At 33.2% G+C, this 26891-nt stretch overlaps 1 protein-coding gene and 1 long non-coding RNA gene across 17 annotated transcripts; one reads left to right on the top strand and one right to left on the bottom strand.

The window, feature by feature from the left end:
- Positions 1–491: 491 nt before the first annotated feature.
- Positions 492–1447, top strand: LOC147401777 (uncharacterized). The gene is made up of 2 exons (XR_015178695.1): positions 492–624; positions 1173–1447. It is a non-coding gene; the product is annotated as an uncharacterized LOC147401777 (long non-coding RNA).
- Positions 1448–4195: 2748 nt separating this feature from the next.
- Positions 4196–16226, bottom strand: LOC147401776 (kinesin-like protein KIN-5C). 16 transcript variants are annotated; one of them, XR_015178684.1, is made up of 8 exons: positions 15522–16219; positions 7516–11015; positions 7126–7280; positions 6367–6436; positions 6123–6269; positions 5962–6045; positions 5675–5878; positions 4196–5469 (listed from the first exon to the last, which is right to left on the bottom strand). XR_015178684.1 is itself a non-coding variant. In XM_086443178.1 (8 exons), exons 5-8 carry the CDS (start codon positions 6391–6393, stop codon positions 5786–5788), a joined length of 351 nt encoding a protein of 116 aa, XP_086299304.1. In that variant the 5' UTR covers positions 6394–6436; positions 7126–7280; positions 7516–9154; positions 10895–11015; positions 15522–16218; the 3' UTR covers positions 5499–5785. The 16 variants fall into 16 exon arrangements, 5 of the variants coding, with proteins under 5 accessions (XP_086299304.1, XP_086299303.1, XP_086299306.1 ...); XR_015178688.1 differs by lacking the exon at positions 4196–5469 and having other exon boundaries at positions 5495–5878; positions 7516–11012; positions 15522–15589; positions 15677–16226; XR_015178692.1 differs by lacking the exon at positions 4196–5469 and having other exon boundaries at positions 5495–5878; positions 7516–11012; positions 15522–15589; positions 15801–16226.
- Positions 16227–26891: the final 10665 nt, after the last annotated feature.

Here is a 26891-nt window from a genome sequence, read left to right as displayed (position 1 = left end):
GACCTGATCAAAAGTAAGATAGCAAATGACTATTGAACTCACAAATTTAAACGAAGGGAAATTGTTATTTTGATGATGAGGTATGATCTCAACCATTGATAAGCACTACAGGGAATTATAGGAAAAAAGGGCACTAGTCTCCTTTTTGTTGAACTGTACTAAAAATTAGCCTCATCGATGGAAGAATGCCCATGATAAAAGGTTCTACTAAAATGTACAAAGGAGGTTGAATTTTGGGGTTTAAGATCACCAAAGTGGAAAAGTGGTGGGTGTGATGAACGTTCATGGGTTAGTGGGCCTAATAGAGTATGCCACGTATTGAAAAATAAGACTTGGGGTCGTAACGATATTCTAAATGAAGGAGTACTGGAGTAGAGGATCTATAGCGGTGAAACTAAGGCTCTTAGGTCAAACTAATAACTCATTGATTGTAACTCGCAAACCATTTCTCGCAAAAATGGTCCAAACGAAATTAATTATCACAACTGCACAGTTAGTAGACTTTGACCCAAAGCCCATTTGATTTTATCTATAAAGATAGAACAAACAGCCTTCATCTCTCAAACCAGTAAGAAGAAATGGCTCCAAGCAAGGCTTCTGTCTTCGGTCTTCTCCTTGCCTATGGTTTGCTTTCTTTTTCCTCTTTTTTTCCTTGTTATATTTGCCAGGTTTACTAGCTGGAGATGATTAGGTGCTGAATTTCTTGTCATTATTGCCAAACATTAGCTTATTCTTGAATTTATAACTAAGCAAAAAAAAAAAAAAATTCAACAATACAAACATTTTAAATCCTGTGTGGGTAACCAGTGTGAGTCATTTTGAAAGTATGTGGATCACTCACAATCCTAACCATGTACATGCAAAATCCAGGAGTCAAGATAAAATAAGTATCCCAAAAATATAGCATGAAGCTCGAAGATAAATCATGGCAGTTGGATTAGTATTTTACACACTTGGGATTGTGTGTGAACATATGAGTTTACTTTCACGAGTCTAGAGATCCCAATCATTTTGATTATTAATAGATTATCACAATATATTATAAAATGGTTCACAAAAAATATTGGTTCATTAACAAACCAATTTTATTACAAAATCTAATTGGACGCATTGGATTCGGTCTGAACTATTTATTTTTTAATTAATTCTGATTTTCTTCGTTTGATGGATAGGAATGGTGATGTTGTTGGTGAGCCAGAGCGGTGTGGCTGACAAGGTGTGCCCACAATATTGCTTAAACGTGAAGTATATGACTTGCTTGTCTACGGGCGACAAGCACCTCCCTCCTAAATGCAACTGCTGTTTAGCTCCAAAACATTGCACTCTTCATCTCAAGGATGGCTCCTCTGTTTCCTGCAAATGATATACACGTTGTATCTGGACCCTTAAATGTTAATATCTACTTTGCTATTGAATTATGTATTAAATAAAGCAAAGGTTATTTTCATTTTAGCCCCTTATTGGGTTTAATTTCACACTTTTAGAGTTTTTTTTATAGGAAAATCACATGTCATGCAAATAATTTTACAACTTTTTTCTTATAGATATCATGAAATAAGTAATGTCTAAAGTCTTTTTTCTAGTCGGTGAAAGAGTAAGATTGCCTCAAATTTTATGTTCTAATGGGAAAATCATTTTTTTAAAGTCTAATAAAATGATAGATAAATTGCTGGCAAAAGACGATTCAAATGCTGAAAAATCACATTTTCTCAAAAATTAGACTTTCTCGAAAATTTTCCTACAGCAAATAATATTTCCAAAGGGCAAGAAAATTTACTAAGAAATTGGGAAAATAGTTAACTATTTACTAAGAATTCGGAAAATAATTTTTCCAGAGGGAAAGAAAATTTGAGGCCGACTCTTTAACCAACAATCAATTATTTATTTTTTTATTATTATTATTGGATTTGGCAAGAAAATTATTCTTTTGATACATGTAGATGGCATTATCGTCATGGATTAATTTCAATTGTTAAAGTCCATGAAAGATCTTGGATCCCTACATTTCTTTCTTTGATTGATGCTCATCATACAACTACCTATCATTTAAAGTAAATCAAGACGAGGATTTTAATGGAATTATCCAATCCCAAAGCCTGAGTTGTGGACTATTCTCTCAATCTATTATATACAAATTTACAGAAGAATCATTGGAGGATTACAAGGGATTACAACCAGATTAAATGGAAGATTACAAGGGATTCAAAACTGATTCATGTAACAATTGGTTCAAGATAAGCCCAATATCCAGTTCTATTTTGAAGAGATTGATCTGATGCTTCAAAGGGATTGATTTGGTGCTTCACACAAAGATCTTCTCTAATACACCGTCGCAAGTTGATGGGTCGTTGACGAACTATTAGTTTGTCCTTTTATCTTTGAAATTAAATAGTAGAAAGACCTTTTGTGAAAATGTCAACCACTTGATCTTCAGTACTGATATATTGAACATCAAGTTCTTTTCGAACCACTATCTCTTGAACATCGATTCCGATTTTCATCTATGTGACATCTTTTGTAGCAGAACTATCATGTTCTTCTCCTTTGGCCGACTCTCCACTACCGTAACCATCTTTCCAAAAATTTGAGCCTTCAATGGACTACAATAACTTTAGAAATCCGCCCTGCTCCGCAGCGCACCGTAACCATTGTTTGCCACCTCTTGTTGCATCGCCTGATACCCTACTAGTTGTGTTTCAACTCTAGATAACCGTTTACATACTATTGGATCCTTATAGACCAGTGCCATAGTCCCCTCAACGGTTGGTGCTGTCTCTACATTATCTTCCTAAATATCATCATTGTCTAGTTGTAGACACCTCATTTTTGCCTAAATCGAGGTTGAGAGTACCGAAAATATTCTTAGAAAGGATTCGACTATAGTCAATTTTCAAATGATCGCGAGGGCCTCACGTTGATCCAACAGACTAACCAAATTTGTGATTTTGGCCCAATATGGAGGTGACCTATGGCCAGGCTTAATTTTTTAGCCTGGCCATAGGTTACCAATGGCTAGAAGCTTTGTTGTACACAATATGGAGGTAACCTACGACCAAACTTAATTTTTAGCCAAACCATAGGTTACCAATGGTCAAAAGGAAATTTTGAACAGTATGGAGGTGACCAATGGTCAGAAGGGAATTTTGCACTAGCCATTAGTCACCTAAGGCATTTCTATTAGACAGCTAGGAGGCCCATATGCATTCGAATTTGTTAATTACCCTTTAAACCTCATGTTAATTGTTTATTCCTCAAGAAAACTTTACCATTTTACCTTGCTTTATTTGCCTTAATAATGTTTTTGTTTTTCTTTGTAGTAATTCGATAAGTCTTTTAACAAGGACCTTTGGTTAAGTTGGTCTATACTTGAGGCCAATTACCCCATTAACCTTGGATTTGTTGAGACACATTAGAAGTTAATTTCCCTTTTACCCCTTCTAAATTCTTCACTATTCAAAGAACTGCCATAGCATTCAATGTAAAATGATCAAATTCCATAGTTATTGACTAATTTGTCCACCCAAGAGAACTCTTTAGAACTTGTGCCTAATGACCAACCTATCCCTAATTTATTAGAGATGCTCTCAGGGAAAATGACTAAAAAAGTCAAAATCCTTCTACCTAATTCATGCCATTTTGGTTGTTTTCTTCTCAATTGACTCAAGATCAAGGTTTTAAGACCCTATTAACTTTTATTAAGAATTCTCTAGAGCTTTAGGAATGCTTACCATCATACCCATTGATGATCAAAATCGATAAGACTCAACTAGAGAAAAATGGCCATCAAGGCCAAGGTTAGAAGTTGGAAATAACACTTTGCATTGAGGTTTTGTGGTAAATATTAAGAACTCCATGATTTGAGACAATTTTATCCTCAAGGGTTTCGCAAACTCCTATAGATAGGACTCTTATTCAAGGTAAATGGAAGAGGAAGAAGAATCCAAATTTTTGTTCAAATCTCTCTTCAAAGAAGAAAAGGGAAGCTAAAGGTGATAAAAAATTCTACCCAAACCTCTTAAAAACATCCAAGAAGTTCAAACCAAGGAGAAAGAAGAAGAAGAAAACCAAGGTGGGGGCTGAACCCTCATTTCTTCCTTTCTAAACTCCCCCTTCTATCTAACACCCCTCCCCCCCTCCCCCCCCCATTTTACATTTTAACAAGTTTATTTCATATTTTATTTCTTTACAATAATGTAGATCTTAGATATGTTTTGTGAGGAGGTAGAGAGTAAGATCTCCTATAGGCAATCTCCTCCTATAAGCAGCTCTCAATAAGCTCTTTGAGAATACTAGTTTAGGTTTTTCCTTTCTTCTTTTATGTCTATGTTATTTAAATTTATAGTGTAGATGTTCCAATCTCTTTACTCTAACTGCACTTTTAAGTTTCTTAGTATTTATTATTTTACTTCTTTGGTGGCAATAAAGCTAGAGAGTAAACCTCTTTAGAGGTGATCTTCTCTCAATAAGTCCATCAAATGCATACACTTGCTTTCTTTTAAAAATGGCTAAGGGTCAAAGGTGCGGATCTACCTCAATCTACACCTAAATCCCTAAGATAACAAAAATGGAGACCACGAAAGCGCCAACTATAGAGGGTATTTACACGAAAATCACCTCAATTCTTCATCCCTTTAATGACGTATTGAAAAAAAAGTAGCCTCGATTTATGATTTTTATGGTGGTTCACAAAATCACCTATTTAATTCCACCCTTAAAATCGGTTCTCTTATCGCTGATTTTGCCTTGGGAAGCCCTTTCACTACAAAATATGAGGTATTTAGAGGCGGTTTTAAACTGCCACCAATTTCAACTAAACCGCCTCCAATATATTTAAGGGCGGTTTAGTCAAACCGCCTACTATAGTGGCGTCGCTGATTCCTTTTAGTGGCCAACTAAAGGCGGTTCTAAAACCACCTCTAAATAATGATTTAAGGGTGTTTTTTATATTTTTAGAGGCTATTTGAAAATCGCCTCTAATAATAATAATTTAATGGCGGTTTAAAAACCACCTCTAAAGAATATAATTTAAGGGCGGTTCTTATATTTTAGAAGCTATTTGAAAACCGCCTCTAATAATAATAATTTAAGGGCAGTTTTAAAATCGCCTCTAAATATTGTTATTTAAGGGCGGTTTTTATATTTTAGAGGCAATTTGAAAACCGCCCCTAATAACAAATTAGTTTAAAAAAAACAACAACATTAGAGGCAGTTCAAAACCGCCTCTAATGTTGTAAAATAACAAATGCTTCATATGACGCGAATTAAAATAAAAAATTTTAGTGTATAATAGAAAGTAAAACAGATTCTTTTGTTGATCCGGGAACAAAGAGCAAGCTAACAAAGAAATAAATGGAATCTCTAATTTACCTGACAAGTAACTCAATGGCTGAAACCTGTTCACTGTCCTTCTCGCTAACAGATTCACATGTTCTTTTCTAGTGCTTAGAAGCAGTTTCAACAGTACTTACACTAGAACAACCCAAGAAGATTAGTATGGCATTTAAAAGATTTGACACATACTTATCAAATATATATATATATATATATATATATATATATATATATTTTTTTTTTTGACACATAAAGCAGTGAAGAAATGGATAAGGCAAGAACCCAGTTCACGACAAAAGATAAAAGGTTCCTCATTTAGAACAGCCCAATAGAGAAAACTGACCATTGTTGAAAGAGTGACTCCATATGACAATGTTTGGCAGCAGAAAAATCTACACTATCTTTCACATCACTCTTAGCTTGAATGGAGAACTCCTGCCATTTTCTTTTAGCGTCAGAGGTGATACTCACCATTGACGAAGTGTGCTTGTCCAAAAATGCCTTTTTCGATATTAGAATCACTCAAATCAGCAAGTCTTGTCTCCACCTGCAGGCCCGGCCATCACCCATTTTATGGAGAAACCAGACCAAAAAGAAAGGCATGATAATATAATAAGTCGCGAAACATACCAGCTCTTTTTGTCGACAAATTTGGATCGACACTAGATTTGTCATATCGGCCAAAAGTCTCTCTGATTCTGAAGTTGACTGCTCCTGCAATTGTTAAGCTTGAAAATCAGACAGGGCAAAGACAGAATCACTTTTCTGCACCTAAGATACTGAAATAATACCTCGTAAGCTCTCTGAAATTCAGTAATGCTCTTTTGTTGAATCTCATGAACGCCATTTGTGTGGCTTTCAAGCCCATGCACTTCTTCCCCGAGCATATCAAGAAGCCCAAGAATGAAATCAGAACTCTCTTTTGTATGTTTAAACCTCTATAGAAAGCAAGCAGTTGTTGATGAATTTTAAGAAATGTCAAGAGCATATCATATATGTTCTTCACAAACCACAGGAATGGGAAAAGCACATTACCTGCTTTAAGCCGGTCAATTTCTCCATAGAGGTCCTTGATAAGAGTTGATTTCATCATCTTTTGATTCACCTAGAAATATCACATAAAATTATAATAATAAGAGAAGAAAAATTGAGAATTATAATGTAATAACACGAGATGTGATTGAAAAATTATCTGATAAGAATTATACTTTATAATGTTTTTTATTTGCATTCACACCCTATCTTTTGGTTTATGTCAACATATTTTTGAATATTGCTCCAGAAAGTTACAAGTTGTGCAAATATATATATACACAAACACTATGTCAAAATATGCAAACTATTTCAATGTTTTGATCATTTTGATATTTAAAAAATATATTAATTAACTAAATGAGCTTAAAGAAGGAAAAGGAAAGGTAGAGAATGTAGTTAGAAATTAGCTTAAATGAGAGTAGAAATGAACCTAAATTAGAGTAAAAATAAGCTAAGTGTTATCAGAATGGAGGGGGGGGGGGGGAATGGGGTGTTCATATAAGTAGGTTTCCAACAGTCGAAATTGACCGTTGAGCAAATATGTGATCACATAATGACCTTAAAGTCATAAATCGTATACACCATCATTAGGAGATACACTTCAGTGTCATATTTCAGTTGACAATCATAGCACTGGTAGTTCCATTTGGTTGGAGTCCACATAACTTCACCATCTAAATTTACAAATGTAGCTATCGAAAGGAAAAAAGAAAAGAGAAAAATTTGTAAACGTAGATACCATGCTTCTGATCAACAAACCTCCTCTAGAGGATTCCTTTTTCCTCATCAAATCATGGGTTGAGTTGGAATAAACACGGAAGAGCAATGAAAGCATCAGCATGTTTCGCCATTTCCGACTTCCTTTCATGCATATCTGCAACTGTCTTCACTTCTCCAATGGTTTCTCCTGAAATCTAGATTTTGAATTCAGTTTATTAATTATATATAAATCAGAAAACAAATGAAAGTGGGGATAACACAGTACCTCCAATGGCAGGAGAGCCTTAGGAATTATTCTAAAACAAAGGCAATAGGACACAAAACAAGTAACTTTTATAGATAGCTACATTTCTCTAAGAAATATTGAAAATATGATCAATTGAGAAAAAAAAGAAACCAGTAATGTAATTATTAAACAAGAATATATACCTAAGAACATGACAGCCACCATCAAAAACTGCTTGAGAAATCAAACCCATTAAACCAATACTTCCCCCATCATAAACCAAATCAAATTTTTTCTCAACTTGGGAACAAAACAACACCAATTCATTAAATTCAAAAGAAAAGGAGGAAGAAAAAAAATATAAAAGAAAAGTACTAATTATATTTCCTTACTGGGCATCATATTCACAATTTTTTTAATTACCATTTGTTTACCAAGCTCAAGAGCTGCATCACCGAATGTAGTCTTGTACCCAACTCTACTCCCACAGTAGACACAAATCCTCTTGAACCTTCCTCTCTTTTCACTTAGTATATAAGCAGTCCACGTAAGCTTAAAATTACCCTATTCTAAGACTTGGCCAGTACACGCAAGCTTGTCAAATTGGTCATGCATAAATCCTTTTAATTTCTTTCCATTTCAAGTACAACAAATCAAAGTGCAGATACAAATAGAGTCTACAGTCTAAGGAGACCTTTCCTTCTCTATAGGGACTTGACCTTCACAACTTGCCCTTTTGATACTAATGCCGTTTTATGGATAGAACATTTGGCTGAGGTAACTCAGCTAGATAAATAACTGGACTCAATATCTTAATTGGTAAAATATATGTGATGATATTATAGATTTGGGTTCTATTCTCACTAGTTGTCACTGTTGCATTGCTATTTGCAGGTATGCCCTGTATGTGCATAAAACTTAGGCAAGGATATAATTGAACAGTTTATGTTGCAACACTCACATTTGTTAAAGGTACTAATCGCTAGATACAAAAAATGCATGTAACGAGGGTGCTTTGTGGTGCCTGGGCTGAAGGAATGAGTGTTTCTCCAAAGATGGTCAGATTGGCAAGAGTGTCGAGTCCTTCCAAAACTTCGACCGCATGTAACTCGTTTTTGGTAGTTTCTATCATTTGCCACTATTGGGAGCGTATAAAAAATGTCAAGTTTTAGACACAACCCAAATATTAATCACATACCATTGTTTTTGCAAGTGTCCTGCCTGCAAAAATTACAAGGTATATTGTGCCACATTTATCTTATTTACTTTGCTAATGTTTACCAAAAAAAACTTTCCTAATATTTTTCTTGCTCGATATGAACCTGATGTAGTCTCATTATGAATAAGTTGCTAGGCTTTTCAATGGACTTGATGCCGGGTAAGTGAAGTTGAAAGAGACATTGGAGGTGATACAATTTCTACATTTCAAAAAGCATCAAAGTGGGTTGAAATCTTCGCACGGGTGTGTTTTTATGTTGTTAAATTATATGTTTTGGTATTTGTGTGCCCAAATAATTGAAAAAGGAGTTCTGTGTACCAGTGTGACAGTTTGTTTTTGGTTCTGAAGTTGGGATTCTGGTACATTTAAAGGAGGTTAGGTTTACAATAAAAAATAATTGAAGAAATGTTAGACTCATTAGGCAATAGAAGGTTAAGTGGAAATCTGAGAATGCACTCTGAATAAGCTTAGTTATGTTAAACCTGTCAATGAATTTCTTCAGCTTATCCACTAGTTCACGACCAACCCGTTGTGCCTTCAGTTTGTGAACAATGGTCGCCATAGCACCTACTGGTTGCAAATTTAGGAGGATATCGAGCTTCACCATATCAGAGGCTATATAACTGTTAACCACAACCATCAAGGAATATAGTAAGTTATGTTGATATTTTCTTCATTATGGCACTTAAAAACAAGTCAAAAAATGGGCAAATATGACAATATAGATTCATTCTTGAACAGTTCCAAGCCATTGCCTTTCTGCTCTCTATGGAACAAATAATTTCTGATAAATTCAACAGTAAATGGTTCGGAATGACATAAAAGAAAATTTTCTATTATTTGCAATCTCCAATCGTTATGATAACTGAAAGAAAGCCAATATATGAAATCATCATAAAAACTACAAGCTGTAGTAAAGTAGAGAAAGGTGAAGCTTGAAACAGATGCAAACATGGAAGCACTAATGTGGTATTCTTTCATGTTAGCTATGATTTAGCATACATTCTTCTGAGGTAAAAGGTCAAGTAATACATGTCTTATTTGTGATCATTTAGAGGAGATGATTTAATACATTAAATCAAAAATTTCAATCCAATTCAAAAATCAAACACAGTATAATACATGAGACACTCAAATTGAATGGCCTGAGAATGATTCATAGAAAACGAACCTACTTGAAAATCTGATTTTGAATGGGGAATAGAAACCTAAACTCAATTAGAACATAAAACAAACTAAGGAAACCAGCATTTTTCCATGAAAACTATCTTTGAAGTTATCTATAATGTAACCTTTGTTCGATCTTAATCAGGCATCCATAATGAAGAAACCAAGAACATACATTTTGTATAAGCTCTGACACCAAATTGTTTGCAAAATCACCATCCAGAAAATACACTGAACCAATTAGATTGCTGAATTTGTCAACCACCTCCAGAAAAATATGGACCTGCAAGCATTAGCTTCCCTCCCAAATGTATGACGTAGAGGCTGCAAGTCTATGTGCAGAAGTTAGTGGTGGTCGAGGTTCAGCAGATGCTTCTCCATTTGGTTGATCAGAGGTTCAACAACAGTTTCTACCACGACCCTTCTTTCTCAAGGATGGGGACTAATTCAAAATCATGAGTTATGAAAATATGAAGTAATATTCCAAGGTATGAAATGGACTGAATTATTAGAAAGTCAACACATTTTGGCATAAATTGTGCATGGACTCTAAAAGAATAAATAGCAGCGTTGCTGGGTATTGTATAGAATCATAGAAGGGAAGGTAGTGAAGAGTGGATCTAAATTTTCCCACGTACAAAACTTTCACGAAGGATGAATAAATAGCTGCAGAGTACTTAGCTGATTACTTGTCCAATGTTTTGAGATATTTGGGTGGAGATGGACCTTCTAGGTGGTTAGGCCAAACAATGGCACACTTTAAAAGGTGTTGAATTTCCCGTTATCACCTAATAATGACTTATCTCATTAAAATTAGTTTTACTAATAAAACAAAGGTGTATAACATCATTGCAGCCAAAATCTACAGCAGAGTGAAGTGTGTTAAAGCAACACAAGATGCTCAAATGAATTAATTACCAACGCCATAGCTAGTTGCTATATCTTCCATGTGAGAGAACACCCAATTCGTTGCTTTGTCTACCCCTATGCATTGGAAGTGTTCATAGCAGTTTTTCTAACTATGAATATATTTAAATCCCATATTTTCAAGATGAGAAACAATATCCTGATTGGTTGAAGGCCTACACGATTGAACCTTCTCCCTTCTAGCTGCTTAAGAGTAATATGAATTTAAATAGATTATCTTACTTTCAAATATAATTAAAGACAACATAACACATTTACAGAAATCATACCGTCAATCAGTCTGAGATTCAATTTGAAAATTCTGTCCATCCTCGTCCGCGTCCGCGTCCTCGTCCTCATACTCAACTTCATCATCTTCCTCTTCCCCATCCTCTTGTTCTGAATATTCTTCTATTGATAATGAAACATCCGCGTACGTATTAGACAATGAAATAGCAGCGGCCATATCAAATTCATGGTGTGATCTATGAGAAACAGAAAGAGAAGCAAATAGTGTATATGTTTCATGTCTCAGAGAACACACACACACACACACAAAGGCATAACTAATATTTTTACTTCTTGTTTCCTTTGTTGATTAAGACATCATTTACCGAATAGGGGAAGTGAAACCTTAGCCACTCACGTATGATATAGGACATTATGGAGAGCACAAAGCATAGGGAGCTAGAATGTATATAGGAAAAACAAGGTAAAAGCTATTGTATACTCCCAAGAAGTATTGTATGAATCTTCAATCCATTTGATAAAACTTTAAAGCTATGCAACAAAACTTGATGAAGAGAACGTCATAAATATAGACCTTTCAGCAGCCCTAACAACAACACCTTCAATCAAGGAAGAGTTCTCACAAAAGTAGATCTTCAACAGCCTTCCAACAACAACATTGACAACGAAACCAATAAAAATAGGCAATCAGGAAGTGTTGTAATCAATATTTCCCATAGTCCAGACAAAGACTCATGCCAACTCAAAAACATATGAAACAATAATACAAACATAGCTTATGATGTCCTTCATGGATCTATGGAGGTACAAACCAACTAAATATTCTTAGTAGAATTATTACACTATCAAAGAACAAAGAAATGAACTACAACCAAACAACACACACCATAGGAATCATGATGACATTAGAATATGCTTTATCAGAGGAGCAAGATGAACTAAAAATTGAAAAGTATAATATTGCAACCACAACCCTTTAAGCAATCACTACAATGATGGGAAACACTATACGGAGTAAAAAGTATCTCAAATTTTCCCATTTCCTCCATTGCATATTCATCATTTATTTTAATGAAAATCTTAATATGTTAATAAATAGAAATAACAATAACCTTAGAATTCATTGTGTACTATTTATTATAAGCCATCCAATAACAATAACAATAACCTTAGACTCGTCCTAAGTACCATTCTAGTAACTACTTAATACAATTGATCGGTTGTAGATCTTGCTAAATAAATGCAGAAATAGAGATTAAGAAATGGACTTTGGGCAAGTCGAATTCGTTCCACAGGGACAACGAAGATTCAAATATTCATTCGATTAGAAACCAAAACAAAGCTTTGAAACAGATTGATTTAAAAACAAAACTGATTTGTTGCACAAATAAGATGGAAATAAACTTGCAATTCTATTTAAAACAGAAACTAGAGGTTGAAGATAAAAGAAAGGGAGATTAGAGAGTTCAATGTAGCCTTCACAAACTATCCATAATGTAGATCAATTCCAAGAATAACTCAATCCATGTAGCAAGTCATTGCTCATGGATCGGAAGGTGGAGCGGTTTAATTATTAAAGGTAACCAAGAGACATTCATGAAAATTCAGATTTAATTGAGATTGCCTAGCTTATATTCAGATTCTTCACAAAGCATAGCCGTTCTTGAGCTTATCTAAGTAATGGCTATCAAAGTTTGAATCAAAAATATAAGTAGATCATCTAATCAAAGTAGAATTTCTAGAATAGTAAACATGTAAGCAAAATAAGGAATTAAAACTACATTAGAGGGATAAACTTGCTTCGGCATCATTGATCTCTCTAAAGAGGATCTAGCCGATCATCGCAAGGATCATATTGCAACAATACTAAAAAGCAAAGAGAAGATGGGAGAAGAAGATGAAGATGCAACTTGATTCCTTCTTGAATGGATCTCTCAAAAGAGTTACAATAGAGCCAATGGCTTACTCTTGATGTTCTCACTACACTCAAGATCTCACCAAAAGGAAAAATTACAGAAAATTAAAAGAAGAAAAAATCAAAACTTATGGAACAAGAGAAGAAGAGAAGAGCCCCCAATTTATAACATTTGTATTCGGGTAATCGGGTCAACTTTTCGGATGATTTGCTTCGAACTACCCAATCAGTTACAACCACCGAAGCTTCTAGAAGTTTCTGTAAAAATCTCGAAGACAAATTCCTCGAGATGACCGCGGCGCGGTCATACCTAGCCGCGGCGCGGTGACGTGGCGCCCAAATCGACCGAGATTTTTCTGGAAACTTCCCTTCGACTCGTGTATTGTAACCGTAATTGTTTCGCGATTTGTTGGCTTCCACGTGCGCTACAATTAACACTAATATATCATTAGCTTTATTAATTTGGATAAATAAAATAATTTTGCAATTATTTAAAGGAACTAACATTTATGCAATGGTAATCTTAATGCAATTACGGTCCCAAAATCGAATAATTGGGACCTTATCAACAATCAATGCATTTACCCAAATAATATTATAACTATCAAGAATTATATAGAAAACCCAAAAAAGAGAATAAGAATGGTCTATAGAAAGAAAAAAAAAAAAAAACAAAAGGTTAGAGTTAGGTAGCCTATAAACATAGGCTATGTTAAGAGAAATATTATAAAATCAGTCAGGTATGAGGCTCATTGGTTCAACCAAAGTTGGGTTGGGTGCAATGGTACCAATGAGCCAAACTAACAAATGAGATCTAACTAATAAGCACCATACAATTGAAGATGTTTATTTAGTAAATTTATATAAATTGAGATATAGCAGATTTCATACCTCAAAAGTGACGATTGACGAAACAATAATTACACCTAGGATACGCACCGTTACATTCAATTGGATACGTACGGTTACATTCATCTATATGTGTTACTCTTTCTATTTAGACAAGAGATCTCTTTTGGTGGTTAATTACATTGATGAGGTCAAGGGAGATGTCATCATTTGGAAAATTTAAAGAGAGGTCTTAAATATTTACAAAAGTGTAGGGGTCAAATAAATCCAAATTAATTGAATTGAACAACCTATAAGGGAACACCAGAAAAGAAAATAAACAAATTTGCTCTCCTCCAATGGATGAACTTAAGTTCTACCCAAGAAGAACTTATGGACAAGCCCGCCAATTGCGACAATAGCTGTGAAATATCAATTTAAAGTAATCAATTAAAGCCTTCTTAGTTGGAAGTTGTATCCAAATCCATAAACGGATAAGTCTTAGAATCTACCTTAACAAATAAAATTTTAAGTTGGCATTCAAATGGTAAGAGTGCCAATATAAACATTAAAAAAAATTTAAGAACATAGAAGGCAGAAGGTTGAAAACTCGAGGTACCTCAAACATCTATATGGATAGTACATCCACGTGACACAAAAAACATGATCAGCTGCCTCATGGATCTAAAAACACAAAATCTTAAGAATTCTATTTAAAAAATTCACTATTGGATTTAAACTTTAAATTTGGGAGCACATGATCCATTTTCAAAACCTCTAATCAGGACCCACGTGGCTCAAATGAGGACCTCAATCTAGTTCAAGATGTTTCTTCTGTCCATATAACATATTTCCATATCGATAATCTTATATTAGGAAAAAAATCTATATAATAAAATATCAAATTAATGAAAGCTAACATTTACTTCATAGAATTGTAGTTGAAAAAATTAAAAAATGAAGAAACTAAACATGAATTAATTCATGTAAATGATCATAGAAATGAAGAAATTAAACATGAATTGGTTGGTAATATTGTGGATAATGATAGTGGGAGCTCCAAGAAAGTGTTTTTTCTTCCCATTCTCGAAATCATTCAATGAATCAAATAACAAAAAGATGCAAAAACAGATGATTAAAACAGTTAAATAATGAATCTCTAAAAAATCCTAAAACTCATCGTGCCATGTGAACACCTGAGAGAACTCAACAATACTCAGGTCTGAATCGAACATCTGTGAGAAAACCTTCAAACCACTCAAGGAATTGAATACCTAGAACTAATAATTAAAACAAAGATAATTAAGAAAATGATATATACTTATTTTGGTAATTATTTATTTTTCTTAAAATGGAGATTGAATTTACTTTTGTACCAGTTTGAAAATTGATACAAATGGTTTTTTTATTAGAGATTCACAAAAAAAAATTTAATAAAAAAAAATATGACTAATATTATAGAAGGTATCTTTTAGGTAAAAATAAATAAATAGTAGAAAAAACCTCCAGACCTAGAATAAAGAGAGCTGCTATATGGAAGTTGAAATAAGTTGAAATATTTTGATAAATTGTTCGGATATATACCAAAATTTAATTCCATGAGCAAATACATTGCACCCCCTAAAAACATTACAAATTTGAGTCCCATGATCTATTTTAGATCATATGATTCAATTCACAATATGATTGATATATGAATCGTAAGATTTACATCTAAATAGTAAATGTGATTCATGCAGGGGATTCAATAGTTTTTGGTAAGATTCATGGCTTAAATACTATGATTTAACAAAACTTCTAGACATCATATATGGATTACTTACACACAAGCTACAGCAGCACAAAGTTGTAGATCATGCAAGCAAATCATGTCGAAATAAATGAGACTCTGAAAAAAAAACAAAAAAAAAAAAAACTCCACAAACCTCAAATATGCAGAGCTAGGGTAAAGAATCAACTACGAGTAGATAGAACTCTTGCAGAGATGGAAATCCTAACATAGACGAAAAAGAGAGTGGGAGAGGGAGACAAAATGAGACATGGGGAGAGAGTGTGAAAGGGAGAGAGAAAGAGTATGAACCAGAGGAAGAGAGGTAGATTGATAAATTTTGAGTTCCCCGCAAAAATATTGTGCCCAAAAAGAAGAACCCGAAACGTTGGTGCCAAAATGGATTGAGACTCATCGGGGTTTTCTTAAGAATCACCTTTGTTGGTCATCTATTGAGGGCATTTACACAAAAACCGCCTATGTTTGTCGTCTCTTTGATGGCGTTTTGATAAAACTGCCTTTGTTTGTGGTCTTTTGCCGGCGCTTCACGAAATCGTCGACTGTTTTCGCCCTTAAACACGCACAGGTTTGGAAGTGAGAGGCGTTTTCTCTAGCCGCCTGTAAAGAAAACCCCAAGTGCGCCTCTAAATCCAGTTGATTTTATAGTGAAGGCGTTTTCTCCAACCGCCAGTAAAGAAATCCCCAATCGCGCCTCTAAATCCAGTGGATGTTGCCTCTAGAGGCGTTTTCTCCGACAGCCTGTAAAGGAAACCCCAATTCTGCCTCTAAATCCAGTCGATTTTGTAGTGTTTATACAAAACTGCCCTTGATATTGCTCCATTGGTGACGCTTCACAGAACCGCCCAAATAAATCGCCTCTAAAAAGTCCGCATTTTGTAGTGGGGGCACCGTTCTGGATCGCTACTCATTTTTTTTACCTTTAAAATTTAATTTTAAATTTGGGAGTTTGGTACAATTTTCAAAAACTTTGATCAAACCCTAAAAATACTTATTTTTTAAAACTATTTTTAGAATATGAGTTTTTATATGAAATCTAGAAAACTATGGTATTGGATTTGCCAATTTGATCAAAGTCGTGCTAGAGTGACGTGCTGATATGGATGTGCACACATAATCATAGATGCTTTTTCAGTCGTATCTTGATGAAAAGTATCTATGGTTCCATACACAACCACATCCGCAATGTGTTGAACGATGTAAATTGTAATGTCACTTTAGCATTATTCCGTATGTGATAATGCATGTGAGGTCAACTATACATGGTAAGATTTGAAAATTGAAATCCTACTAATGAGTCCGGCTAGGATGCACCAAGTTAGGTGGTAAGTGTTGAGGTGTGGGAGGAGGGTTTCAATCCTCCACCCTGGTGCATAGGATCCGGACTCTCTTACTAATATGGAAGGTATTTTCTCTTGGCCAATGAAGTGAGACGCCCACCAGCTGCCCTAATAAATATGGTAGATTTATTATAAGAGCAGTACTACAATGATATTCTACAATACTTTTTACAGTATTATTTGTGCAGACAAACAACAGATTTTCCCCGAGTGTGCTTTCCAGTATCTCGAGGAAACGCATCTATGGTTTATTGACACCACCACGTCAACAGTGGAAATCAGTTTAGCATTTCTCTTACCATAAACGTCCCTAGCTATAACTCTAGAAACTATTGTTTTAACCTGACTTTTGACTATAAATACAATCCCTTCTCTTTTCCCAGAGCCCTCAATTCTTTCTCTTCTCTCAAGCTGCGGCGCGCATGAATGATCACAAAGGAAAGTCGTCTTGGTGAGAGCTTTTCAAACTTCTCGTAATCCTTTTTCTTCTTTTTATTTTTTATTTTATCCTGAGATTCATATCTTTTTGAATTATAGTATTTTGTTTTTTTTTTTTTTTTTTCTTATCCCTTATGTCCAATTTGAAAAAAAAAGATGATAGAGGGGGAAAATTTTCAGATGCTTAACATTATTGTTAAGCTGTTTAAATATTAGATCGATGATTTACCTGGTGTATGTGTGGTAAAACATGAAGACTACGGGACTTATCTTCTACAAATGTAGATGAAACCCTGTGAAGATTTTGAATGTACAAGATTCAGAATCTGCATGGAGAAAGAGTAGGATCAACGATTTACCTGACTTCCTTTAGTGCTTCACTTTACCAATGGGATCTGTACGTAGCAAGGACAGGGTTGCTGGCTAGAGATGCATATACTTGTGTCGCACATTTGTATTTCATAATTGTAATTGTTTGTGTATGGTCAATATCATTGTTTCAAGTAAAATGTAATTTCCAAGGGAGATATTCTTGATAATGCATCTTTATAGAAGTGATTTACTCTTCTTTTCATTCATTTTCTCTCTTGTTTGATCTTTAGCTACTCACTTTTGTTACAATCTTAACCTGTGTTTTTTTTTTTTGGTCCATGAGGAGGCCACGTATGGGCCAGCAATCATTAAGTTTGAAATTATAAAAAGAATCTTCTAGAAATAAAATGTTAGGATGTAACTGATTCATTTTATCTTTTATCAGAAAATCGCTTAAATTTTGAGGAGCCATATTCTATTATGAACTAAAGAGCCAATCTACGAGAATGTGTGTGGGCACAATGAGATAAATGTTATATTGAAGAACATAGCTTGTGTTCATTATAATCCTCTGTAGTAAAAAAAGGGATCATTTTCATTTTTGTCATTAAATTAGTTATTCAACTGACCACACTTCTGTGAACATTGTTTTTCTTCCCAGCTAGCAGTGAAAATTAAGATGACGTTTTTGTATTCGACCACTGAATCTTCATTAAGGTTGATTGCCTACCTACTACCATATGGAGAACTGCCAAATTAATCAATTTAATTGCCTACCTACTACCATATGGAGAACTGAATGAGGCTATTAGATAATTTATACTAGGTATATTTTATATTTCAAGGAAATGTATTAGATGCTATTAAGTTTATAATGATTAAGAGAACTTTTACAATCTAATTAAGTTTTTACCCGTATCCTGCGGATGTTCGGCATAAAAAAAAAAAAAAAAATGTCATTTGAATAGCCTTGGTTAATTAGGTTTTCCTTTTGAACCATGAAACCAGCTGCCACAACATTCTGGAATTAATTTTCAAGTGTTTAAGAAAAGATTTGGAAATCTAGCATTCATACTAATGGTAATCATAGAACTTGATAGGGAATATAAACTATCCAAATTATTTCCCCAACCTCTTTATTTTGTTAAATATGATTCTATCCCTTTCTTTGTGGCCAAGGGAAAATATGAGTTTTTATTTAGTACTTTGCCACATCCACATTCACGTCAGCTGCGAGGCAATTTGGTATTACATGCTGGATGTTCCTACTCTACACCTCGTATTTCTCTTTCCATGTCAACCTATATAATCCCTAGATCCTCAAAGGATATGTCATCCCATGTTTATCAAATTCAAATTCATCATATGTATATGAACTTTCTTTTGTACAACTTCAATATGTCCCTCAGCCAATTTTGGAAGAGTCTGCTGATCAAGAGTCAGCAGTATGATCCAAAAATAGATATAATTTAGCACATAGACTCATTTTAATGTTTCTTGGACAAATGGTGCCTTGGCTGACATGTTGGAAAATCTGGCTTGGAAGGAATGCATGCATCTTAGGAGATAGATGGATTTAGTTACACTAAGTTTCTAACGCTTGTAGAACATAGAGAAGTTTCAGTTGACCATAATATTCCTGTGAAAGCGATGAGACTGAAACATGTGTGGTTTGTTAGATGTACGGAAAAAATCAGTGGGAGATTGCTTATAACGACTATGGAGGGGGTGTGTACGGGGAAAGTTATTAATGATCAGGAGGAGAGTGTTCCCCATCATGGGTTTGTGATTGTTATTCATGAGGATCTTTGTTGTAGCTTCATCTATGCATAATTTTTCTTGTTTGGAGTGAAGGGTGGGACTCATCATCAACCCCAGTTTATCGATAAAAAGAGAAAAAAAAAAAGACTATTGCTGATACAGTTGATGATAAATGGAGATCATAATTTGCTTATAAAAGGAACAAGAGTTTGAGATGGAAACTAGTACGATCTTTTTTTTAAGAGTCGTGATGAATGCAAATGGTAAATCATACGCGGTTGATGTGGCAAGGACACAGAACCATCGATCTTTTTCTTGGGGATACACAAGGAAAAAGATCTGTGGTTCTCTTTGCCTGTGCCACCTCAGCCACGTACAGACTGCGTATGATTTACTGTGTGCATTCATCATTAGTCTATTTTTAAAAAGCCATTCTTAAAAGGCTTTCCATTCTTATTTTCAAGCATTTTGAGTATAGATTTGGAAATCCCATTCACACCATCAGTAATCAAAGAACATGACCATTCCATTGAAATTGGAAAAAAAATTCATTGATTGAAGCATTCTATCAGTACATCACAATCCAAATTTTAGAAAGTCATCAAAGATTGGCAAATGTGAAGACATCAAATATGACTAATTAATGATAAACTGACTCAAAATTCACTTGCTTGACGTGGCATGTGCACAGAACCATAGATCTTTTTCATTGTGTATCCCAAAGAAAAAGATCAATGTACTTGGTAGCCATCCATTTTCAATTCCCTGGATCAAGTTTCTTTTTTAAGTTTTTAGCTTTTAGTTCTTTATTCATCATAGTACCTGATAAAAGAGACAAAGAAAAATGATAATGGAGGAAAAGCTTGACATATTGGTTATGATTAATGTGAAGATCTCCAAATATAAGAGCCGCCTATGGTTTACAAGACTCTTATTATTATTGGATCGACGATTTACCTAAGTTGGCTGATGCTCTTCTTCTCATAATAAGAGGTGAAGAAGGCATTTATTGTCACGCCCCAAGTTTCAAGATCCATAACCCGATTTGTTATCACTATTTGAACCGTGATCCATAACTTAGGGGTGATTTAGGAATAATCTCAGTTACTCACAGCAAAAAAAAAAAAAAAAAAAAATTATACGATGAACTTAACTAAAAACATTATCTAAATCCATTTCTTGGAAACATTCACATAGGACAACTCAATGCATCTTTAATAAAAATTCATAACTTGTTCAATTTTTATTGGAATTTAATGTGACACCTCATTTATCAGAATCTGATTTCTTCAGATTCGTTATATTCAATCAATTGCATAAAAAGAGAAGTTATACCTTCATAGACGTATGAAGAAGCACTGATGGAAATTGTAGATCTAGTTCGATGTTTTGATGAATGTAGTTTTGAATTCCAACAGAGAGAAGCAAATAGGGAAACAGATTTATTAGCTAAATTAGGAGCTGTTTCGGATGAGGTTTTTATTATTCAAGATAGGTCCAATGTTCCTCAAGATCTTTGAAGAATTGCAGAAGAAGATCTATCTTGTAGCTACACTAGTTAGTTGTGTTTTTTTTAGGGGAGGGGTCCCTTTAACCCCAGCTTACCAATAAATAAATAAAAATGCTAAACCAAAAAAGATATTTATTTTTCAGATATAAAAATACCTAACAAAAGTTCTGTACTATGATGTAATTTATTATTTAACAACATATTGTGTGCTTCTAATATATGTACACACTTCAGTTCATATTGTAAAGTAGAGATTTTAAATTCTATAGAAGTTATTGAAATGTGAAATCTAAGAAAATATGAAATGTATATTAAATCACTGTTTGGCATGTGAAAATTTTTTTTTAAAAATAACGGTACAAAATAGGTTTCCTACAGTCCTATACAGGAGGTTAGATGGTAAAATCTGAAATAAATATTTCTATCATTTAAACGGCATGGGACCAAAACTATATCGAAGTTAAATTCCTATACCTAATCCTCAAAAAATTCAGAAACAAAAAAGAAGTCTAACCATGGATTGCGTCGATATAAAGTAAGTTTTGTTTTCTATTCATTTCTACTGTCCATTAACAGCGACAGCAAAAATGACTCATTTTAAAATATAATAATTTTTTTTTTTAATTTCAAATATATATATATATATATATATATATATATACAAAATTCTTCCAAGCGATATAACATCATTTCAACAACAAATGAAAATTCTATAACTTTTCTCGTGAAACATGTTAAAATGAATCAATAACATAACAAATCATTTTTCTACATCAATTAATAACCAAGGTTTTTAAGATGAAAATCCTACACATTTATTTGATAAATTAGTTTATAATGATTCTAATAAACATAAGATAATATCAAAATGTCTCCCTGAAACCCCATACACTCATAATTATGGAATCAAATCAACTTAGAAATAAAAAAAGTAAAACGTTGAAGATGATCTCAACACCGCTAATGTGTCTTCATCGAAATCTGAAATTTTTGACACAAAACGTCGGTGAACGGCGAAACCCAATAAGAGTGATATGACACCCTTCCACATAGTCAAAAAATAATAAAAAAGAATACCTCAAATTTCACAAGGTGTAAGGATAATAAAATAAAACCAAATAATTATTTCACCACTTCTTAAATAAGAAAATCGTTAAATCATTTTCTTACCAACCATTTTATCCTTGGTTTGGTTAAAACGCTATATTCAATTCAGTCATTTTATCCCCGGTCTGGCGAAACCGCGAACTACCCCATTCCAGGGTCTTCCTTGAGGGCTTAAGGGTCTTGCACTTAAGGGCCTACACCCTACTTGCTTTACACTACCATTTGTCCCCATAAAAATTGTATTCTTTTTATATAACTCAAAAATCATGTGAACCATTCATCCTTAGTATGAAATCACTAAAATCATACCAACATTTATGCATACAATATCATTAGATTATATGATTATCAACATTTATATAAGTATGATTTACTTTTTTATATAACACTATTAAACTAAGTTAAAGGGAGTCAAATCCTACTTTGATTGAATTCTAAATCATTTTTGGTCGAGTTACGTGGTTTTCACACCTTCTGAACCTCGTGGTCTTCTTCTTCTTTCTATTAGATAATCTCCACGCTACCTAGGTCCCTTTTTCCCTCTCTTCTTTCTCTCTTTCTCTTTCCTAAAGATAAAATTAAGTTTTAAAAAATAAAATAAATGTGTGCTCCTCAAAATTCCAACAATAGTGCCTCTACATATTATCTCATTTTTTACTCTAAATATTAATTCTCTTATCAATCTAGGTCACTCACAATTAAGAAAGTTTTTAACTATCTTAAAATTATTTCCTTAATTCAACATGAATATAAAATATTAATTTGAATTTTAAAAAGAATTTCCTACTTGAACCCATTCCATTTAAGAAATGATTTTAAATTTTGAATAACTTTCCAATTCATTCTCGTATCACTCGTATTCTTTTATTTTTCTATCTTATTATTAAAATAAAAAGGAAACAAAACACTTATTAAGGACAACCACAATATGTAAATTTTCTATAAATTTTATTTGTATTCTATTTAGAGATTTAATGATACCAAAATAAGACTCAATGTAATCCAAAAATAATTCCAGTAATTTTTGAATTGATTAAGGTCTTTTGAAAATTTATTTTAACATCTATGATTACACAAATTTTTTTTTTATAGAAGTCCTTAATTTTAAATTAAATAAAAAGAACCCTCCCTATGCATTATAAATTACATTATAAAACTACTGTCAATTAATCATTTTTATAATGATTCATTTATCCTTATTTTAACAAATACCATCCACATCACATGGACTTCTATGATTTGAGCTACTAAGTTATCTACTATATTTATTTACTGGGTGTATACATTTTAATTAATTACTCAATTATATAAAGTCAAAATTCTATATTAGTAGTCACTTTTTATCTTATAATAAATTTTTTTATAAATTTAACAATGAATGGAAACCTAACATTAATCAATATTTTATTTCATAATTAAGTTCACTTCAAACTTTAACAGCCAATTGTCTAACATAATAAATTATCGAAATGTAAATTATGAAACTACTATATGTTAAAATCAAAAATATTAATTAAAAAAATATCACAATCTAAGATGTTTTCAAGAGTATTACTTATAATGCTACGGATCTAATGCTACGTTCTGATACCATCTGTGGTGTCCCGTCAAACGTTAACACAAAGCTCCATGTCAAATCTCGAGGCACAAGGTGGCACCTCAAAATCTCAGCATGGTCTCCTCTATTTATGTTAGCATTCCAAGACGTTCAACTTGCATCTGATAAACGACATACAATATTCAGTATAAATACATACAAAATATAACAATTGCGAAATCCTACATACATCTAATAACATACAATAGATCGGAGTACAAAAAGATAAATAAAATACAGGATTATACAAATATTCCTCATTCTAACAAAAGTCCTAATGCTTAGTAAAAAAATCTATAATACTCTTGGATAAATCGACACCTCTAGGGGGATATAACCCCAATACTCATTAGGTGACGAACTCTAGTTGTCTATCTGACCCACCTGATAATCCTCACTCATGTTCTATACCTGTCTCATTAAGCTCTAAATCTAAAACTAAAAAAAATGGAGAAGGAAATGATGAGTAACAATGGTTACCCAATAGGGAAGCAAACAATTTATGTCAATAACCTCTTCTAATATTAACGAATAAACATACTGAAAGTGCCCTCGATTCCCGGGGTGTGCGGATCCACTTTTGATTTTTGAGGTTTGGGAGTCGCTACCTAATTATTACGGTCTAGGAATCGAACATTGACTCTAAAAGGCAAATAACACTAATCTACAAAGAAAATACGAGTCCATATATCACATTACGGGGTTGGAAGGTTTTAGGTACCAATCCCACCCGACAAACGCCAATCTCTACTTTTCCCAAATAAAACTACATTGCTAAAAGACCTAAAATAAAAATAAAAAATACCTAGATGATCACAACGATAGTTTCCTTAGAGCTGGCAGAGAGATTCCTTACTTGTGATTCCTTACTTCGTTTTCGTTATTGGATCTGTTTCAGATCTCTAAGATGAAGTATCTTCTTCTTAGATCTAAGTACTTTCTAATTTTTAATGGATTTCTAGATATTTTTGAAGGATTTCTGGGTGTTTTTTTAAGTAAAAATTGGGATTTGATGTTAGGTAAGGAGTTAGGACTTCAAAATTAGGGTTTGAGAAAGGCTAGGGAGACTTTTTAACCTACTTTTTTTAGGATTTATTTTTTCATCTGAAAATAAGTTGTAGAGACTCCTATTTATAGATTTTTTAAAGAATTTTTTAGATAAAGTTAGAGTTAGATTATATTTCTTTTAGATAGTTTTAGACTTTAAATATGTTTCTTTTAGATAGTTTTAGAGTTTAATTAGAATTTTTTTTGATAGTTTAAGAGTTTAATTATGTTTCTTTAGATAGTTTTAGAATTTAATTATAATTTTTTTAGATAGTTTTAGAGTTTAATTATGTTTCTTTTAGATAGTTTTAGAGTTTAACTAGAATTCTTTTAAATAGTTTTAGAGTTTAATTAGAATTTTATTAGGGTTTTGATTTTGGTCTTATTAGATTGATTAGGGTTTTGACTTAAGTCTTACTTGATTGATTATGATTTTGACTTAATTCTCACTTGATTGACTAGATTTTAGGATTTGACTTAAGTCTTACTTGATTGACTTTAATTTTAATTAGGATTTCACTTTACAATAATTAATGTTTTAATTATTAATTTCAAAATTTTTAATTATTAAAATTGTAAAATTACTATTTTACTTTCGGAGAGGATTTTTTGCGTTTTAAGTCATTTTTCAATGTTCTGAGATGTTTTGGAATCGATTTTTCGTAAGGAATTCAATGGGAATATTGGTTTGTGTCATTTATAAAATTTTTTGTGTGAAATGATCATGAACTTTATGAGGGGTATTTTTGTAATTTTGTCAAATTTTTGTAAAAATTGGTGAAATAATTTATTTGATTTTTATTTGTTATTTTAAGTGTTTGAAAGGGTTTTCCTAAGCGTAATGTAAGCTCTAGGGATGTTTTGATGTTAAGGGTATTTTGGTAATTTGATCATTTTTTAGTGATTTTTATCGTAAAGCTTCTTTTTGTCTGCAAGATGATGATTTCTATATTTTTGGGATCATATTTTCCTAACGTAGTGTGGTTTCTAAAATTTTATTAGTTTGAGATACTTCATCTGAATTTCTAAAACACATCTGGTAACAAATAAAGAATTGGAATAATCATCCATCATTAGGAATCGTCACAATTAGGTTGACTAGTTGATTAATTAGGTAAGTGCGAAAATGAGGTGTCTACACATACTGAATCATTTTAAAATATACAAAGTTTTACAGAAGAAAATATGATTAACTGGTACATATAGTTAGGAATGAGCAACTAAATATTTTAAAACTAACATTACATCAATCAATAATACTCACTATAAGATTTTTTTTATACAAATCTAATTGACCCAAATGGAAATATTAAACATGCATTTCATTTTATATATCAAAATAAGGCAACAGATACATAATATACAATGGTGAAGTAATGAAATTAGAGAGTTGGGATTCACGACTAGATCGCTTCCAGTCGGGACATGATGTTTCATAATAAAATATTAGTTCATAATTTTGTGGGTGGTTGCTGTTTACCACACTTGCGGGACCATTTATTCGGCTCAAGCTGACTGTTCGATGTGAACGTAAGCAATGGGTATCTTTTTGATATGTTAGAATGTTCGACTAGTATAGATTGTTAATGATCACTGACTAATCATCTTCGTCTATGTCTATCAGGCGTGCATGTGATTCCCAAATATACAAACAATTCGTATACGACCACTTTTACATTACAAGTTCATTGGTAAAGATAGAAATGAATAAACCTAGATTCCAATCGTAGAGTAAACAGTTGGTAAACTAGAGCCTTCATACTCTGAATCTGCCTTATTGGTTCCTTTGGTCCTATTGACATCATTGGAATCTCAATTGTTCTATGACTCAATAATGGGGAAACTCTAGAACTCGATAGTGGAGAGTTTTATATTGTGAGTTTGTTGATCTGGGGAAGATTGGCCTCGAATACATCGGCACCTTGGTTAGATCTGATCTGGGAGGAAAAGAAGTCTAAGGTCAACTAATTTTCCCCTTGGAGGTCTATAACTTCATCTCCCCTCGTTTTACCCTCTAAGTTCGATTCATCGTATCTCTGTAAATGGTAGTCTCAATCATTGACCACTTGGCCCTTAGGTAAAGTCATAGTCTTCTAAAGAATCTACAGTCTTCTATAAATCTGTCAGGATAAGCTCGGACGCATATCGTGACAACCTAGTGAACATCATATCATAGTCTGTAATTGATAGATTACCTTGCACTAATCTAAAAAACTCATAGTATTAGATTTCTTGAGCAGTCTCGGATATAAATCTATTAACAAACATCCTCTCGAAGTCTACCCACTCAAACGCTCCATCTCCCAATACATTCCTTTCAAAACATTACTAATGACTAACATCCCCATCCAACTAGAATGTAGTTACCGTCACCCACTGATCTCTCGAGCAATACAT

This window comes from Akebia trifoliata, chromosome 5, assembly GCF_017979445.1.
Source record: "Akebia trifoliata isolate Shusen 1 chromosome 5, ASM1797944v1, whole genome shotgun sequence".
Lineage (NCBI taxonomy): Eukaryota > Viridiplantae > Streptophyta > Magnoliopsida > Ranunculales > Lardizabalaceae > Akebia > Akebia trifoliata.
Note: the sequence above shows the minus strand (reverse complement) of the source record. Positions and strands in the feature narration are given on the sequence as shown.

Excerpts from the sequence above, each read along its gene's own strand:
- LOC147401776 (XM_086443177.1), bottom strand. The coding sequence starts at position 6,393 with ATGGAGAAATTGACCGGCTTAAAGCAG. Across the intron at positions 6,270-6,366 it reads AATTGACCGGCTTAAAGCAG|AGGTTTAAACATACAAAAGA; the intron begins GTAATGTGCTTT and ends TGCTTTCTATAG. Across the intron at positions 6,046-6,122 it reads AATTTCAGAGAGCTTACGAG|GAGCAGTCAACTTCAGAATC; the intron begins GTATTATTTCAG and ends TAACAATTGCAG.